This window comes from Trichoderma harzianum, assembly GCF_003025095.1.
Source record: "Trichoderma harzianum CBS 226.95 unplaced genomic scaffold M431scaffold_7, whole genome shotgun sequence".
In the NCBI taxonomy this organism is placed as follows: domain Eukaryota; kingdom Fungi; phylum Ascomycota; class Sordariomycetes; order Hypocreales; family Hypocreaceae; genus Trichoderma; species Trichoderma harzianum.
Window position 1 is genome coordinate 2238765 of NW_020209255.1, and position 17845 is coordinate 2256609.

General features: G+C 50.1%; 6 protein-coding genes and 2 non-coding genes across 8 annotated transcripts; 6 read left to right on the plus strand and 2 right to left on the minus strand.

Moving 5' to 3' along the window:
* Nucleotides 1–245: 245 nt before the first annotated feature.
* M431DRAFT_t115 lies at nucleotides 246–325 on the plus strand. Its single transcript has one exon. It is a non-coding gene; the product is annotated as a tRNA-Glu (tRNA).
* A 1285-nt stretch (nucleotides 326–1610) lies between these two features.
* On the plus strand, nucleotides 1611–4252 carry M431DRAFT_455145 (hypothetical protein). Its single transcript, XM_024915309.1, has 3 exons — nucleotides 1611–1922; nucleotides 2016–2280; nucleotides 2346–4252. The coding sequence occupies exons 1-3, from the start codon at nucleotides 1812–1814 to the stop codon at nucleotides 4235–4237; spliced, it is 2268 nt and encodes a 755-aa protein (XP_024774010.1). The 5' UTR covers nucleotides 1611–1811; the 3' UTR covers nucleotides 4238–4252.
* A 2910-nt stretch (nucleotides 4253–7162) lies between these two features.
* On the plus strand, nucleotides 7163–7894 carry M431DRAFT_88331 (hypothetical protein; the record flags this gene model as incomplete). The annotated part of the gene is made up of 1 exon (XM_024923896.1): nucleotides 7163–7894. One exon carries the CDS (start codon nucleotides 7163–7165, stop codon nucleotides 7892–7894), a length of 732 nt encoding a protein of 243 aa, XP_024774011.1.
* Nucleotides 7895–8441: 547 nt separating this feature from the next.
* Nucleotides 8442–8937, minus strand: M431DRAFT_6545 (hypothetical protein; the record flags this gene model as incomplete). The annotated part of the gene is made up of 2 exons (XM_024921686.1): nucleotides 8442–8635; nucleotides 8706–8937. The coding sequence occupies 2 exons, from the start codon at nucleotides 8935–8937 to the stop codon at nucleotides 8442–8444; spliced, it is 426 nt and encodes a 141-aa protein (XP_024774012.1).
* A 2397-nt stretch (nucleotides 8938–11334) lies between these two features.
* Nucleotides 11335–11406, plus strand: M431DRAFT_t116. The gene has a single exon. It is a non-coding gene; the product is annotated as a tRNA-Asp (tRNA).
* Nucleotides 11407–12006: 600 nt separating this feature from the next.
* On the plus strand, nucleotides 12007–13867 carry M431DRAFT_509336 (hypothetical protein). The gene has a single exon (XM_024919269.1). The coding sequence runs from the start codon at nucleotides 12110–12112 to the stop codon at nucleotides 13628–13630; it is 1521 nt and encodes a 506-aa protein (XP_024774013.1). The 5' UTR covers nucleotides 12007–12109; the 3' UTR covers nucleotides 13631–13867.
* A 913-nt stretch (nucleotides 13868–14780) lies between these two features.
* On the plus strand, nucleotides 14781–15995 carry M431DRAFT_483128 (hypothetical protein; the record flags this gene model as incomplete). The annotated part of the gene is made up of 3 exons (XM_024916096.1): nucleotides 14781–14975; nucleotides 15036–15857; nucleotides 15918–15995. 3 exons carry the CDS (start codon nucleotides 14781–14783, stop codon nucleotides 15993–15995), a joined length of 1095 nt encoding a protein of 364 aa, XP_024774014.1.
* Nucleotides 15996–16169: 174 nt separating this feature from the next.
* Nucleotides 16170–17814, minus strand: M431DRAFT_455202 (hypothetical protein). The gene is made up of 2 exons (XM_024915310.1): nucleotides 17190–17814; nucleotides 16170–17125 (listed from the first exon to the last, which is right to left on the minus strand). The coding sequence occupies exons 1-2, from the start codon at nucleotides 17326–17328 to the stop codon at nucleotides 16236–16238; spliced, it is 1029 nt and encodes a 342-aa protein (XP_024774015.1). The 5' UTR covers nucleotides 17329–17814; the 3' UTR covers nucleotides 16170–16235.
* Nucleotides 17815–17845: the final 31 nt, after the last annotated feature.

Sequence of the window (17845 nt, forward strand, 5' to 3'; positions counted from 1 at the left end):
CTTTTAACTATGTCTGTCGAGTTGCTGTATTAGCCGTCTTACTGATGACAAGTCTGGAGGATATGCGCTCACATCTATAAATCAGATGTCAAGCAGCGTCAGAGCACACACAATAGCCTCGGGTTGTCGTTGTGGATGCTTACACTGGAGGAAGACTTCAGTGTTAGCTTGATGCTTTCCGCACTTAGCGTGAGGGGTACGGCTTACAGCTATCAATTACGCCGGAACCTTTCAAGAAAGACATATCCGATATGGTGTAGTGGCTAACATCGCTCGCTCTCATTAATGATCCGAGCAGCCCTGGGTTCGATTCCCAGTATCGGAGTGAAATTTCTCTTTTTGCGTTTTTGCTTCATTCAGTTTATTATTGTTTATGATGTTTACTGTATCTGTCCAATGACGCATTTTGTATTTTTGTTTGTCTGTCGTACTTGACAACCTGTGTTGTTTTATAATGCAATGCAATGCTTGCTTGGTAAGAGTGAGCACTAAGAAGTGAATTAATTAACAACAACTCCATGACCAAGGAAAAAGCCCCATGTTTACCTGCAAGACAGAGGAGCTCACAGCCCGGTAACACAGTCACACAGATCCACCAGCTGATGGGCAACGGGATCTTTGTGGGACACCAGGCTAAAAAAGATCTTGGAGCGGGATCCAAACAAATGGGCTTTTGAGACAAGGCCAGCAGCGGGCATCCCCGCTACGCACTGCATGGGGCCTTGTCTTGGGCCTGTGCCCAGTAAAAGCTCCGTATGCATGTAAACAAAGAGGAAGAAGGCATCGGGATGCTTTGCATGAGTCTAATGCGGTAGCACGCGAGCTAACGAAATCTGCATGTTGCAAATAAACACGGACCTGCTTGATGACGGGATTGGAGAGACATAGAAGCAGATGGGCGTTGTTGGTAGCCTGTGTGTTCTGTTAGCCGCTGAGAATGCAGATTATATACAGACTCCAGATGGATTTTCTACAACATGCATTGACTATCTAGTATATACCGAGAATGAGGGAGCAGTTGATCATCAGTATTCCCTGTAGACACTTCCCCTCAATATTTGATCCATCTGTACTGTAAATAGTAGCTGGAGGTAACCATCGGATCGGACACAGCCATGAGACGATGCGATACGATACATAAGGCGGGGTGTCTGAAACGGCCACTCAAACGGCGCCGCCCGCCTGCAGGGCGCCTGGAAAAGGCAATTGGCCGTCGCCATGGCAACGCGCAGCGGCTAAACAGTGGAGTTGCCCCCCAACGACCCATGATGCCATTATGCCTTGCCTACACTTATTTTTTCATGCAAAAGGTGTCTCACAGCGCTGCATGTTTTCGACAAATTCAATTCCTTTCTTCTTCCTCTTCTTCAACCTGAGCAGCTTCGGCCCAAGGCGAGCTTTTGAGTAGGCGCCAACTCTCGTTATATATATTTTTACATGCCTTGAAGAAGTCGACAATTTGTTTACTCCTTTTTTTGCTATCGATACAGAATATCGATTGCCGCCCGATGGTCTAGCTATCAGCCTCGCCTTTTGTTCTGCATCGGTAATAAACACATCATTGATTTTGACACCCCGGCTTTCAGCTGCCCACTTGCACTGCACTGCCCCTGCGTCATCAATCGGAGAACCCCGCGCGCGCTGTTCAAGGTCTTTTACCAACCACGGACTTTTTGCGACAAACTTGCCTGGCGGTTTTTATTCCAGCCAACCGCCAGCACTCAACGAGGCTTGGGACTCTTCAAGCCGTCTCTAACAGAACATACTTAGCAGCGCTTTGAGTCGCCTTGGGGTGGCTGATTCGGTTCGCCATGGACACCAGCTACCTCTCCAAGCAGGTCAACAACAGCATTGGCCAGCTGCACAGCTTGTTCGACGACATTGGTGTGCCGGATCATGAGCGCGAAGCTCGAGAAGCCGAGGTACGATGGACTCCCCCATTGCTTTTCCTTTTGCGAACGAAGAGGAGAAGTCGCCTGGTTTGCGCAATGATGCTGACGTGAATTGCGACGTAGCTGTTCCAAGCTCTGTCAGAAGCGCTGAACAACCATTTGCGCTTGGTGACGTCGGAGAAGAAGCAGATGATTGACGAGTGCAAGAAGATTGTTATTGAGATCCGACAGATGGAGGCCTCTTTGGATGACTCTAGACCTCGAAGAAAGAATTCGAATGGCGAGAGCATCAAGATTACCTACCCTCTGATGGAATGCTTGGAGACGCTCAAGGAGAAGCACAGCCAGGTACAGCGTCTGCGCCAGGAGCGGGTTGACCATGTACAGAGTGAGTTGATGCCTGTCTAGAACGTTATTGAGATTGAGGGGCGCATTACTGACATTCTACCGCAGAGCTTGTGGAGGCCCTCGAGTCTTACTCATCACACCTAGAGCCTTCCTTCGTCAAGGTTCCCCTACCGTCTACGGAGCCCAACGCATCCATTCCTCTCAATTTTGACCTGTCACCGTCCTACGTGGACCGCCTCGACGCAGAGTTTACGCGAGTGTATGAAGAGTATACTCGCCGGCTCGCGACGGTGGAAACTCTGGGCGATGAAATCATCCAGCTCTGGGCCGAGCTTGGCACTCCTCAGGCCCAGCAGGACACAGCCATCATCAAGTACTACCGTGAAGCCCCTGAGCAGCTCGGCCTCCACCAGGAAGACATTCAGATTTTGCAAGGCAAGCACGACAAGCTGTCAGAGGAGAAGAGGAACCGCGAGAAGAAGTTGCAACAGCTCAGGAGTACCGTCGAAACGCTCTGGGAGAAGCTAGGCATTCCTGAAGAGGAGACCAAGGATTTCCTCAGCCAGAACAGGGGCTGTGGCATGCGACAGATTAACGAATTCGAAGACGAGCTTGAGCGGCTGAATGAAGTCAAGCGCCAGAACCTGCACATCTTCATCGAGGACGCGCGCGTCAAGCTTCAAGAGCTCTGGGATGCCCTGTACTTTTCGGAAGATGAGATGCTCGACTTTACACCCGCCTTTTCAGACGTTCACAGCGATGCGCTGCTAGAGGCGCACGAGCGCGAAGTTGCTCGGCTCGAGGCGCTGAAGGAACAGCGGGCACCCATCCTGAGCCTGATTGAAAAGCACAAGGCTTTGATCAAGGACCGCGACGACCTCGTCGCCTCAAGCCAAGATGCCTCTCGCCTTATGCTGCGCGGACAAAAGGGCGAGAAGCGAGATCCTGGAAAGCTGCTTCGCGAGGAAAAGATGCGCAAGCGCGTTGCCAAGGAGCTCCCCAAGGTGACGGCCGAAGTGAAAAAGGCACTCGAGCAGTGGGAGGAAGAATACGACCGACCCTTTTTGGTCTATGGCGAGCCATACGTCGACGAGGTAGAGCTCGAAGATGCAAAGAAGCCCACCCAACGATCCAGAACACCCGCTGGCCCTCCTCCAGCATCTGCCAGGAGCCTTCTCAAGTCAGCATCAGCGTCAACAATGAGGCCCGCTACTACCAGCAAGGTCTCGGCACCTTCTCATACGCTGACGAGAACCCCCACGACGGGTAGCATCTATAACTTGGGCAACAAGTCTCAGCCAATGTTTTCAAAGTCTGACATACAGAGAAGCAACAGCAGCCCCACCAGAGGACCAGTGGCAAGAGTGCCCCTGTCCAAGATGAAAGATGGCAACAATTCACCAGAGCGGACCAAGCGGCCCATTGGAGGCTCGGTCAGAATCCCTCCGCCCAAGATGCGCGAGTTGAGATCAGTGGCCTCGCTGGAAACGCCATTGAACCCATACAAGTCTGTGGGTCTGAATCATAGCATTATCCGCGCGGTTGATCCTGAAGATGTCTATGATGACCGGACGCAGTCAGCCAAAAAGGGCCGACCCGACTCGAAAATGTCTCATTCTCGACAGAACAGCTTCCTGGATGAGGACTACGAGGATCACTACTCATCCGTACGGGGAGTACCAGGGTATCCTCGACCATCAGCCAGACATCTTTCCAGCACATCCACAACATCAACGGTGGTTACGGGTTCCGAGAACTGGGAGACGTATGATGACAATAGTGAGCCGGAGCTAGACACGTCAGATGCATACTTTGCCAAGCTCCGAGCTCTTCGGGGCAAGCGAGCAGAACCCGAACAAGGCCATCGCCCAACAAGCAGTTCGGCAAAGCGCACACGTGGAGTTCCTGCAGCGCATGATGCGGCGCCCGTGATGACTGACCAGGACGGCAACCGAATAATATCTGGAAGCGAGTGGACAGACGAGAGTGCTTTCTAGAAGTTGGCTTGATCGTTTATTTCCTTTGCTTATGTTTGTCTGGCGACTTTTGCTGTTAGCGAATCATGGCCACATTTGTGTGCTTTCACGGCTAATGGTGAAAAATGGTGTAAATGAGACATGTGTCCATGGTACTCGCTGCCTCGCCCTCTCTCATGTTTTTTGGCAGCGAGACGATTTGAAGAGCTCATGAGGATGCAGGTCATCTACGAAGGGGCGTTTGGGGAGCCTTGTGTCTGTTCTGCAGGCAGACACTGGCGCAGCGCCTGTTTGCTTCATTTCATTGTGGAATCTTTTTGTTTTGGTTTCTATTCTGTGTCATATATGTGTGCATTGGCCTTTTTGTGCCGTAGTTCCTCTTCCTGTCTCCTTTGTTGCTTCGATATCACGGGCTGGGGGTTAATGGGAAGGGCTTTAAGGGGAGGGACATGGGACTGAAGAGGCGAAAAAAGGGAGGGAGGGACTGGCGTTTGCATCTTGTTTGCTTTTTTTGGTTTCGTTTGTACTTGGTATCGGATTGCTTGGTTGATTAAGGGAGGCCGCTGTGCTCTTTTTTCTTTTTTCTGTATTTTAGCAGCATGGAAATGTTTCAATTATTTCTAAATATTTGAGGCTTGTAGAAGACGCATGCATGTCTTGGTGAAATCTGAACTCCATGTGGTCAATGTTGAGTCTACATCGATTGGTGTCTTATCTGATAAGCGGCATGAGACAGCTCTCAGGTGATGCTTGTGCCCAGTGCCCGGTTATAGAAGGTCGTTCCAGCGCATGCGCTCCTCTGCAAGGGGCCTTTATAGTGGATGCGTGCACTGATCGCGTGGGTCAAATCTCTACCTACCTAGCTCATCTTCCAGGGTCACATTCCGCCTAAGAGAAACACGAAAGCACTTAACAGGCAGCACGCAGGAAAAGTCGGGGCCACTGGTACCTAGGCAGCATGAAAAAGTCGGGGCCACTGGCAGGCAGCATGAAAAGTCCGGGCTGCCGGCAGATGGAGGCCCGAAGTTCCGCGTTGAAGAAAAAAAAGCGTTGGAACAAAGAGGACCCTTCGTTTCGGAAGACCCCTGTCCCTGGGAACCATTTTGGCAGCCGTTGGGGTTTTTGAGGTAGGCTGACCCGAGGGTTTGGCTTTCTTTCTTTGGATCCTTCCACGTATTCGTTTTCGAGGTTTGCTGCTTTGTTTTTTGTTCTCCTATTTTTTATCTGATTACTAGGTGTCTTCTTTTTTTTCTTCTTTTGTTAATCTTTGCCTTGTTTTTCGAACAACCTAAAGCTACACATCTCTATCGAACGCCGAATTCTATCTATTCCTTAGCATCCCATTGGAATGCCGCCTCGCAGACAGACATACGAAATCCCTACGAAAACGAAATAAAAGCAGAAAAAAGAAAAAAGAAACATTCCTATTCTGTTCTCCCGCGGCCCTTAGATGTCGTCACCCCGCGCGCCACATCGGTGATGAAGACCGACAACGCCGCCGCCGCGGCTGCGCTCAGGGGCGCCACGCTGGCCTTTCGGAAGGACAAGCTCGAACAGGTTGGGCAGCGGGCCGAGGGGGGAGGAACAGGAGGAGGAGCTGCTGCAGGGCGCAGTGGTAGGGACAATGGCGCGTTTACGGCTGCGACGGAGGCTGTGAGGGGGAGGGCTGAGGGAGCAGCAGCGGATGGGAGGACACAGCAGCAGCAACAGTCACAGCGCCAACAGTTACAGCCTCAGCGCCAACAGCAGCAGCAGCAGCAGATGGATGGGATGATTATGGGCGGGGGTGGTGGCGCGTCGTCGGCGGCGTTTGGCTCTACGGGCGCCAGCAGCAGGATGGATGCGAAGAACCAGAGCTTGATTGCGGCGACGCTGGCGGCGAGTCGGAGCGCCAGTCCGACGGCGGGCGGTGGGAGTAGTGCGAACAACACGAGCGCGAGCGTCAATATGATTGTAGGAGGAGGAGGTGGTGGTGATGCCGTGGACTCGGGACCCTTGGCGTCGGCCGGGTCACTGATTTCGATGTTTGAAAAGGCTAGGGGGAGGCCTTGGCCGCCGGAGTCTGTTGGGAGCAGCGTGGAGGACAGGGCGGACAAGGTGAAGAGCGTGGAGGACAGGACGGATAGGGCGGACAAGGTCAAGAAGAAGAGCAAGGCGGCGGGTAATAAGGGGGATGGGCCGCCGACGCCGCCGGTTGCGAGGAAGAACAAGACGCGGCGTGATCCGGTGGCTGAGGGTCCGGCTGGGGACGGAAGGGCGAGGCCAAAGGCGCCGGCGGAGGCATCGGGCGGCTCGGTAGCTTCAACTACTGCGCAGAGACAGCAGCAACAGCAACAACAATCACACTCTCAACAATCACAACATATACAGCAACAGCAGCAGCCGGCGATATCAAGGGACAGCAAGCCTGTTGTCTCTTCACCTCCAAGGCCCATGACGCCAACCCCCGTCTCCAATACAGCTTCGCAACCATCCACGCCCGCTCCGTCGTCCTCGGAACACAAGAGCTCGCATGCTCGGCCGCGCGCGCTACATCCGTCGACACCACCGCCCCTTAAACCGCTCATGAGCAGGAACGTCGCCGAAGTTCTTTCTCCGCAGCCGACGAGGGTGTCGAGGGCGCCGTTGAGTCCCGTCACATCGGCTCACCTTACGCTGAGCCCAAGCATACACATTGCGCTTGCGTCGCCTTCGCCTGATCCTCCTAAGAAGAGTCAGAGTACTGCGACGAAACGACCGCCTACGCCGCCGAAACCGAGGGGCAGTAGGAAGGATGTGGTGGATAAGGATAAAGATCAGCCTCCGCGTCGAGGTCGGTCAAATAGCCATCATTTAGAGACGTCGTCGTCTGGCCAGGCGCGGAGTTCGATTGCCTCTGCGGTATCTCGATCAGCGGGACAATCGGTGTCTCCTTCTCGCCAGCAGAGAGAGCCTCGTCCTTCTTCGATGATTCTGGGGAGGAGACACTCTACAGTAAGCGTCGGATCATCTCCACATCGGGAGCTGGCTTCTCAACGACGAATTGCCAATGGTTCACCGGGTCGGACACAGCTGGACAATCTCACCGATGCGATTGTGGCTGGTTCATTAGCTTCTACACGGCTGACGCCGCATAACACGGGGCCTGCATCATTGGCTCCTCCTCCCTTGCCGAAACGGCAGAAATCACCTCGACTTTTACATACACTCCGACAGCCGCAATTACTAGACGAAGAGGATGATCAACACAAGAAAGGGCATAGAGCGTTGCTACGAAAGGGAAAGCATGCGCATCATGAAGGATCACGGAAGAAATGGCGGGAAGAGATTCGGCCCCGGGAGAGGAAACGTTATGAAGCGCTGTGGGCGTCGAACCGCGGGATCCTGCTTACCGACACGAGGATGATGAGTCCGGCGACGAGTATAAGCAGCGATCTTGATCGGGACGTGTCGCAGTGCGTGGCCAACGTTGTGGTGAGGGAGTTATGGAAGCGGTCGAGACTACCGCCAGACGAGCTGGCCGAGATTTGGGACCTGGTCGACCGAGGGAGGGCGGGAATGTTGAGCAGAGCGGAGTTTGTGGTGGGAACGTGGCTTGTTGACCAGCGGCTCAAGGGGAGAAAGGTGCCGGCCAAGGTGACGGATAGTGTCTGGGGGAGCGCGAACGGGGTCATGGTGAAGGGGCCGAATAGGAAGTGATGATGTGTTTGGAGAGAGAGAGAGAGAGAGAGAGAGAGGCTTGTGTGATGAGATACAGATACCCCCTTTTTATAGAATAGAATAGCATGCGAGCATTGTTGGATGAGTATGGTATGAGAAATATATATAGATTGGCTTGGATTGGTCGGACTTGGTTGTTACGACTTTATATGGATGGGCTTGGAAAGTAGAGATACTACCTACAGAGTATATTGTATATAGATTTTAAAAAGGACTATTTGGAACTATGATTTGGAAAGAAAAAGAGAAATGATTCAAGTATTTAGTTTCGCTATTGTGTTGTTTCATCAACTCTTACAAGGCAAACGTCACGGTTCAAGAATGTCAATAGCAAATTCGCCGGTTCCCCGACTCACATTAATCTATACATACTAATCTAAAAATCATCCATCAAATCAATTCACCAACGTTCCATTCAATCCATCGAAGTCAAAAAAGGGCAATAGCAAAGCCAGTTCCATCTAATTTCCCAGCGCCGTTTCACATATGCAAGTTGTTCAGGTTTCCATTACGATTTCGCACTCCTTTAGTGAGTGCTAGACTTGAGGACAGGAGAAGTCGAGTCGCCAATAGTGACGGAGACGTTAAAGTTGGTAATGGTAGGACCATACGCGGCGCCGTACAGGCTGTACAGGCTGGCGCTGATGAGGGCGTCGCCCTTGGGGGCGCTGGCGGGGATGGTGATGGAGCGGGTGATGTTGTAGGTGACGTTGGACTCGTCTATTGTTTTTGTTTTGTTAGTTGGATAAAGCTAGATTTTGATAAAGCTAGGTTTGATAAAGAGACATACCGGGACCAAGGTAAGAGGAAGAAAGGACGCTGCCGAGAGACCCAGGGAAGCCGTCGCCGTTGGCGTAGCCAAAGACGATGGCGACGTCGTAGACGGACTGGATGTAGTTCTCGGTCAGGACGGTGGCCTTGACGGTAGAGCCGGGGGCGATGGTCTCGGGCACAGCGATGCCGACGATGATTGCGTTGGCGACGGCCAGGAGGGAGGCGATGGCGGCGACGTTGAAGAGCATCTTGAAGATTGTTGGATGGGTTGTTCTTTTAAAATATAAAAATAAAGAGTTGTTGAAGAGTGTTTATAAGAGTATTGTTGTAATTGTAGTTGTAGATGTGAGTGTTGATGATGAGAAAGGAAGGTGATGATGAAGAGGGAAGGAGTGTCTTTATATAGGTATTCGGTGGAAGGCCTCACACGAGCAGTTTCTACACGGAATACCGGTTGTAAGTTATTTTCAGCATCATGCCCATCGGTGGATCGACATCAACACGAGCTTTTGGCTCCTTTGCCAGTCAACCAGTGACGATGCTGGCTTGGAGGAGTGTGAGGGGGGAGGGACCCTTGTCTTGTTTTGCCCCCTTCTTTTGTTTGTATGTCTTTGCTATACAATCGATCTAGAACTTTTTGCTACTACTGAGTTACTGGGATAGGGTGGATGATGTCAGGTGGGAGGCGGGACACGACATTCTCTGTTTGCTACCGGATGCGTATGTAGGTGTACATGCATGTACGATTACGGTGAAGGTCAAGGGGACAAGGTGTACGTCGGTGCTCGATACGGACTTTTTCTTGCCCTGTGCTTGCCTTTGGGAAGGGATTAATGATCCTAGCGGCCTGAATTGCCGATTGACACGACGCAATGACGCCTTGGGGCCGGATCTGATAGGCCGGAAGGAAGCATATACGAAGGAGGGCCCTTTCTGGCGACTAGACTAGGGCTGAGGGGGGTCATGCAGATCGGCGGAGGAGATTGGATAAGCGCATTTTCCACTGTATTCTTTTCATGAGGTAACAGGGGACCTACGTGGCGATGAGAGGAGGGATTGGTGCTGAGCTGAGAATTTGAGGAGTGATTGGGCAGGGTTAGTTGGTAGTGTTTGGGGCTTATGCGTTGTGGGAGAGGCTGAGATGGTGTATATATAGATCGATGTACACTGTATAGTAATCTATATCATGCGAATAGTATAGGACTTGTTAACGCCGGATTTGTAGGCTTTGTTGTTATTGTTTCTGATGAGAAAATTATGGACGTTTTTTGCAAATTCTAGTATATGCTGTCTTTCCAGATGATTGGTAATTGGTACACCGTGTTTGTCAGGATGACGAAAATAGGAGATGCTGCGCGGATACGAGCAAGCTGCGTGGCTGCGACTGGGGTGGCGTTGGGCACTGCTTAAGGGGGTTGATTTGGAGCCAGAATTGGTAAGTTCCAACGAGGTGCAATAAGTTGATTCAACGTTGTATGAAATATGTCGAGATGTTGAATACTTTGTGAGAATGTTTTGGTACATTGATGGTATATGAGTGCAGAGAGTAGCATTTTTGTTAGCGTTTAGGCCTAGCCAAAGTGGAGGGCTGCCTGCATTACGAACAAATTATTCCCGAATGGCTACAGATCTTCGGGACTGTCGTCATGCACGACAGCTCAAGCTCAAGCTTAAAAGCCAGTTGAGCACCTGACTGTTTGGGGATAGACGCAACGTTGTATGTGTGTATAAAAGAGAGAGGGTGTGATTTATGACTTCATAGCTGTCCCTTATGTGTGTAGAATTGAAGGGTTTTTTGTGGCTTTTCAATTTATTCTGCTTTCGGGCCTATGGATCGGGAAAATTACAGGACAATGGTGATTTGACCCCACTTGGCGGGAGCGCCGGTAGATGATTGTTCGGCAGTGAAAGATTTTGACAGCTAGTGAGGCGTTTTGGTTTGAGGTGATGGTGATGATGCAATGGGAGTGTGTTGATGGGCATACAAAAGGGTGATGAAGATGTAAGTTGAAATTGAAGATGTAGACAAACAGACTATCCAGATGGTGACAGTCAAGTTGCTCTTTTAGTTGACAACTGCGTGTTGCTTCAGCATTGTAGATGCTGGTGGCGGTGGATACAATGACGGTAGGGGCTGTATTACCTACGCTGCTTGAGGGCGGGAATAGCTTCACATAAGGTACCCTAGAATCACGATATTTCCTGCGAGTTGAGAGTGCGCCTCAACCATCGACTTGGTTTTGGTTCTGTCACACTTGAATCGCGATGAATAGTTCTTACGTACTCCAATAGTTGGGAAATTTAAACTACGATGATGCCTGGAAGCTGTCTAATTGATCGGATGCAATAAGGGTATTTCAGGAAGTCAATTTTTGTAATTGAATAAGAATACGCAGCTTCGTTCTCACAACAGCATTTGTATTCACAGATCAATATTCTACTTTCATCGAGTTCACTCTTCTGCATATTTAAGAAAGGAGCAGATCTGGTTAGCCAAAACAGTGTACAAACGGTCAACAACACATAGAGAGTCATCGTGGTGCTTCAGATGCTGCGCGCAATCAAGAATTTCGTTCGTAGACCTTTATAAGATAATATTGTGTACTTCCCCCCAACTTACTACAATGGCTGCTCACAGCCAATCATCTTCCGTAGTATAGTGGTCAGTATGCAAGCTTGTCACGCTTGAGACCCGGGTTCAATTCCCGGCGGGAGAGTTCCGCCAATCCTCTAAGAGGACGCTTCTTTTTTTGGGCATCCGCTCGTTCTACCATTCTTTTGACACTTCTCTAGCTGTTATAATGTTCACAACATCGCGATTTTTTTCTTTCATGCATTTCTGTTTTTTCTCTTCTCTTTCCTTTCCGACCTTTGTTATCTCTTTTTTTGCTTTGTCTTGCATATACGAGCTGTGATACCCCCCGGCCTTCAGCGACCTTCAGCTTCTCCGCCTGAACCAATAATCTTGAAGCATGTCTTGGCCTTTTGCTTTTTCTTATATTCTTGCGTGGTACACGGAATACGTGTTACAGTTATAATAGCTGAAGTACGCGCTGGTCACCAGCCCTGGCTCTTAGCTGGTCATGGCTCATCTATATGGGGCCAATAGGAAATATTGAGATCCTGCGTCCTTGCATAGCTGCAACTACACTAGGCACTCTACAGCCTCGCCGAAGCAACGAGGCTACCAATAATAACCATGGTACAACAACATCCCCAGGCATCAAAATTCAGCTTTGGGTAGCAACTTGTCCGCCCAAAATGCCGCCTCAGTCTGTATATAGTCTTCCATTTCCCACATTTTCCTTCTCCATGGTCGAAGCGCACATCTATCCCGTACGAGATCCCAGGCAAAGTACACGCTGCATTGCTAATTTCCCTTGTCGTTTTCTGTTGTTCAAAAAATAGACCTTACTACAAATGGGGCTACTACAATGTCCCAATGCATTCCTTGTCTTCTGGCTTATACCCCTTGTTCAAGCTTACACGGTATTTGAGACAAATTGTTCTGCCCCTGCTACTCTATCAAACTATGTTTCGTCACCCAACACTCGTGGCACTCTCGACATCCTCTGGAGTTCTCTCTTTACAATCTTCGCTTGCACCTGGACCCTTCAGCATCCTAATGTCCCCGCACAACGCGACGACAGTCGCTCCGGACAATCGAAACATGTTAAATGGATGAGCGCTCAATGGAGAAGTGCTCAATGGAGCACTGCTAAATGGGGATTGAAAAGCTTATATAAAAGTACACTGAGGATGCTTTGCACGATTCTTGCTCCCGAGCTAATAATGACTACGGCTTGGTTTGACTGGGTGGCGGCACATAACAACTGTCGTGATATGCAGCGGTTCGCTGAGAATGACGGTGTTGCTTGGACTTTAACTCACAGCTATTTTGCAAATATGGGGGGTTTTGTCATTCGAGGCAAGCCAACGAAAGAACAAAAGCATCACGACCCCTACCATCTCAATGGTGATCTCATCTACCAACTTCGAGATGCAGAACATATCGAAAAGCTGCCTACCATTACAGAAGAAGAGATCAAAGACAAGTCTAAAGGTGATATTTTTGTCAAATTAATTGCACTTGGCCAAATTATTTGGTCTACAATTCAGATTATCGCACGGGCTGTTAGAAGGCTTCCTGTTTCACCTCTTGAGGTGGCTGTTGTGGCCTTTGCTATCTCTGCGGTCTTTATATACGGTCTCTATTGGAACAAACCACAGCGAGTTGGCGTCACTCAAACAATTCAGCTAAAGAACAATAATATGCAGAACGAGAGAGCCAAATTGGAACGAGTCACTGTGGATGAAGGACCCCTATTGCAAGGAAGAGCCACATTGGCAGAGAGTGCAATATCGATGGAAGAAGGAGCTATAACAGAAGAAGGAGCCATGGTGAATGAAGGGCTTATCTTAGAAGATGGAAGAATTCCGACTAAAGTCTACGATCTACTCAAAAACGGGTCTGAAAAAGTTCTTAAAGTTTTATTTGAGGGGCTCCTCTCACTTTTAGGGATCGAGATTGAAACAGAGACTCTACCTGGTGCGCCGATTAGCCTCGACTCGGCGCGTGAGGCAGGTGCTTGGGAGACTGCAGGCGTTGTGGGTGTTGGTGCGGCGGTGTTTGGTGGGATCCATGTTGTCGCTTGGAACTTTGCTTTCCCATCAACAGTTGAGTTGATCTTATGGAGATGCGCAAGCATTTATACGGCTGCAGCTCCACTTTGTCCAATGCTGCTCGATTACATCTACAACGAGCTGGGCTTTCATATCTGCATTGGAGAGGGCTTCATCGGCGCCTTTTACCTTTTTTCTGCATCCTTTTACGTCATTGCCCGGCTTTTTATTCTTGTCGAGATGTTTCGGACGCTTTGCTTCCTACCTCCTGGGTCATATATTTCTACTTGGACAACGAACATGCCACATCTTGCTTAGTAGGTGGCGTTGTGCGCCAGTCATACAGCTTCAATGTTGGATGAGAGGCCTAGAACCCATTTGGGGTTGCATGATTCGGGTACGCTGGTTTCTCATAAAGGAATTGTCAATACTCGAAATATATCGATTATTCTAATACCCCTTGTCCCGAATCTAATATTGATAACAACACATACTAAAAGAACGTAGCAACGGCGTTGGATACCTATCTAGGTGGAGAATTGAGTTTCTAGTATATACCTTATCTTCTCTGCCTCTCTTTACCGCACTTTATTACATGTACTGTTGTCACCAGGGTGCTGGGTATTGTCCGGGCACTTGATTAAATATTGATCGCATTCAATGGCTTAAGATCATGCGTGTTTTTGCCTATCTTCTTTGCCACCCGTGGGTCTTGTGTTGTAACTGTAAATACATGTACTTGACGATGCGCGCATTGATGATTCAATTTCTTCTCATATTAAACTCATCACGATAACCTCGGTTATGTCAGACCAATAATCTCTCATCTACAGCCTCCCAACTCAGACGGCGGCGCATCTCCGTCTGCGTCGTCACAGTGCGTCTCCAAAATGGCTCTGCCGCCAATCTGACACGATTCCGAATTTCCGACCACAGCAAAAGAGCTGCCAGCGGCACTAAGACGCCGACTCATGTCCGTCAGACTAAAGGGTCAAGTTTCATCCGAATCTTGAAATGACACAAGCTAGCCAGTTGCTCGAGCCAATCGGCTTCATTCGCAGCTGACGGCAGTCGCAAATTTCAGGTCTATTCTCGGCGAGAGCGTTTCTAGAAAAAAACTAGCTCGGCGAGCATCGTAAACAGTGGATGATGGCTTGCGGATCGATGGGTGGCTTGCATGATTTTAACATCATAGTGTGTCGTTTATAGAGCTAGATGGAGTACGAGAGTATATATCGCGATGTATATAAGTTGTCAAGGGGTCCATGTCTCCATCATCGCCATTATCATCATCATCAACAACTAGCAAACAAATCATCTCAATGCAACACTAAAGCATCAAAAGACATCTTACCCCAGACCTACAAACAACAGTCCATGTATAGCCAGCTACCATACAACCACCCCGGACTGTCTTCACGACACGAGAGGGATCTCCACCAAGCCCTCGTCTCCCAATTCGGCCAATATGAAGCTGAATCTCGCTCTTCAAGATGCCCACCAAGGGCCGTTTCTTGCGCGCGACCTCGTAAGAGCCTCGTTCGAAATCCGAGGGCCTACCTTTCACAAATCGCCGCGCATCTCGGCCAAATTCGTCGGCACCATGGTGGTGTCGTTTCCCACGCAGGTTAACGCGGCAAGCCCGGGACAAATCACTACGGTGGTGAGTAGCATTGCATGATTCAGCTATAGAATGCATTGGATTCACTGACAGGGGTTGTAGGTGTTTGAGCAACACAAGACGATTGAATATCGAGATTTGCAGTGGGACGAAGATGCCTCCACTGGCGAATCGATTTACACCACTCCCATAGAATTCGAGTTCCCAGATGGAGCGTGTTACTGCGGTAAACCCCAGAAATGCCAGCTCCCGCCCTCTTTGGACGTCACGGAGCAGAACATGAGAGTCAAGGTAGCTTACACCATGACTGTGTCTGTGGGCCGGAGCGTGCTTGGTGCAATGACAAAGACAAAGAGCGCGGGGATGGAAATTCCCTTTAGCTGCAACCCATCCATCGGAAGACTTCCACGATCATCCTGCGTCTTGTCAGTGCCAATGGACGAAAAGCCTGGACGACACAATGCACGCTTGCGAAATATGGTAATGGAGGATCAAGAGCACGATGATGGCTCATGTCCGTCATATAACCCGAAATATGCACCATCCATCAAAGTCGAAGTTTTGCTCCCTCAGCCAGCCATCTTGATCCGTGGCCAGCCAACGCCGGTTCAGATCCTCGTCCATACGCCTACCGATATGATTGAATCAGGCAACGTCTATCTCCGCAGTGTATCCATGGACTTGAAGACATTGATCACAACTTCCACCGGCGCGATACCGCGAACAATCACGCAGAGAAGACATGGATGCAGCATGGCTGGCGCAGTCAAGATTGACAGCGAGCTATTCGCAGTTGATTCGGGAGCATGGGGCAATTTTTTTGTCTTGAATACGAAGCCGACGACTGAGTCTTGCATATTGAGGATGGACCACGTGGTGGAGGTTGTGACGGGGATCTCTGTTGGGCTCGGAAATGACATTAGAGTAAGTTGACTCGGAAACTCCGATCATGGTGACGATTGAAGCTGACTGACTCGTGTTTAGTATGCTGTTGCGGCATTTGAAGTTATTGTGATGGATCCTCCACCCGCGTACGAAGTGGGTGATGCGATTCAAGCATAGATTACAAAAGCGATAGAGTCTACACTGGAGGATGTACGATAGATGAGGTGATACCCAGGCGGAGGAGCCTTGATGGACAAAGATGATACCCAGCCGTTCTTACGACTTATATGACGAATACATTAGAGATGGACAGCTTCGAAAGCTGCTTTATAGAATAAAGACAAATTAATGAATACACAACTCATCTACCATGATTAATAAAACTGTTACTCCCAAACTCCATCCATATGCTTACGTCTACCGCGACTTCACTGCCATCCGTAGCGGCGTTTCTCCCCTCGCCGTCCTCCACCGATTGGTCGACTCAAGCAACTCGCCACATCCATCTACCGCCCACGACCATTTCCTTAGAAATCCCGGTGTCACCTCCCAGCTATCCTTGTGGAACGGCTCGCCCCACAGAATCAGCCCCCTGCGGTCAGTCGGAATATCCTCATCCTCCCCCTGAGCCCTGTTACCAAGCAGCGAATGCGTCGTCTTGGGCGGCGGAGCGGTCATGCAGCTGATAAGGTTCCCCAGGAGGTCCGTCAGAAACTCCGCATGGCTAAAGTAATTTTCCCACCGAATCAGATTGTCCCTCATCTTCGGAAAGGGAAACACGTCGATCCAGTTGGAGTGGGGGCACGACATCTGCAGCTTCGTCGGAGCGAGACTTTCAGGGAGGTGGATTTGCACGAGGGAGGTTGCTTCTGGGATGTGAGGGAGGATCTTCTTCAACTGGGCCGTGGCGCTGCCTGTGCATTCGATAAAGGCATTCGGCTTGATGACTTTCTTGTTGTATGAGAGGCCCCTGAGGACGTTGAAGTGGATTAGATGCAGCAGGTGATCGGAGAGCAGGCAGTAGCTGAGGCCTAGCCAAGGAGCAGAAGTGCGGCCTGGGATTGTGGTAGAGACGGAGACTAATGCACTACCATGCGGAACAAGTCCCCTGCTCGGCCCTGGATGCTTCGAGACGACCAGCTGATTGGACGGAGCGGACTTGTCCTTTACAGGCACACAGGCAGATTCGCTCGGAATTTCCCGTGGCTTGATGTATGGTATGTCATCCTTACCGTCATCTATCCGCCAGCGATGGACTCGGTAAGGCTGTCCCGTGCCGTCAATTCTCCTATCCCGGGCTCTCGATCCTTGATGCGAGTTGTTAGTCCTAAGGGAATAGCCGCTTAATACAATTGTGTTTGCTCTACGTACGATGTGCTCTCTGATTAAGCCGGTTCTGAATCTTTCTACGAGCCAAACGGATCTCGCTGGCCGTCAGATCTGCATCAGAATCAGGGATCGATCGAACCTTGCCGGGTGCTCGAGTGTGTGTGCGCGAGCTTGGCGCCATGACAATGAGAGTGTGTAACCAAAGAGAGGAATAGTAGTAATCAGATGTATACAGAGATACAAGCTACCTCCTTGCATTCCACAGGGCATTACAGAGGGATGAAATAAACAAGAGAGAGAGTGCAAAGCAGCCAGTTCGTGATGCTGCGGCTAGGGGTCGGCGTTTAGCCTCCACGCCGGCGGACTATCCCGCAAGAGGCAAAAAGTGTCATCACTCCGTGTGGGCAGAATCGGCAGATGTGGGACCTGCGGCGTCTTACAAGTCCGCCGGAGTGGGAATGAGGCAGGCTAAGCTCAACGGGGGAAAAAGCATCAGCCGGGGATTGAGGATATTGTCGGATTTATGGGGGTTCGTGCATGAGGCTTGAAACTGGCGAGAGATGGAGGCGAGATGAATACGCGGATAGACGAATACACGAGGATGTTTGGGATGGATATCCGGATTTCATGAAGATGGAAAAGGGTTGGATATATAAGAGGAAACAATTTTCCACGACGGATGAATAGAAGAAATCATC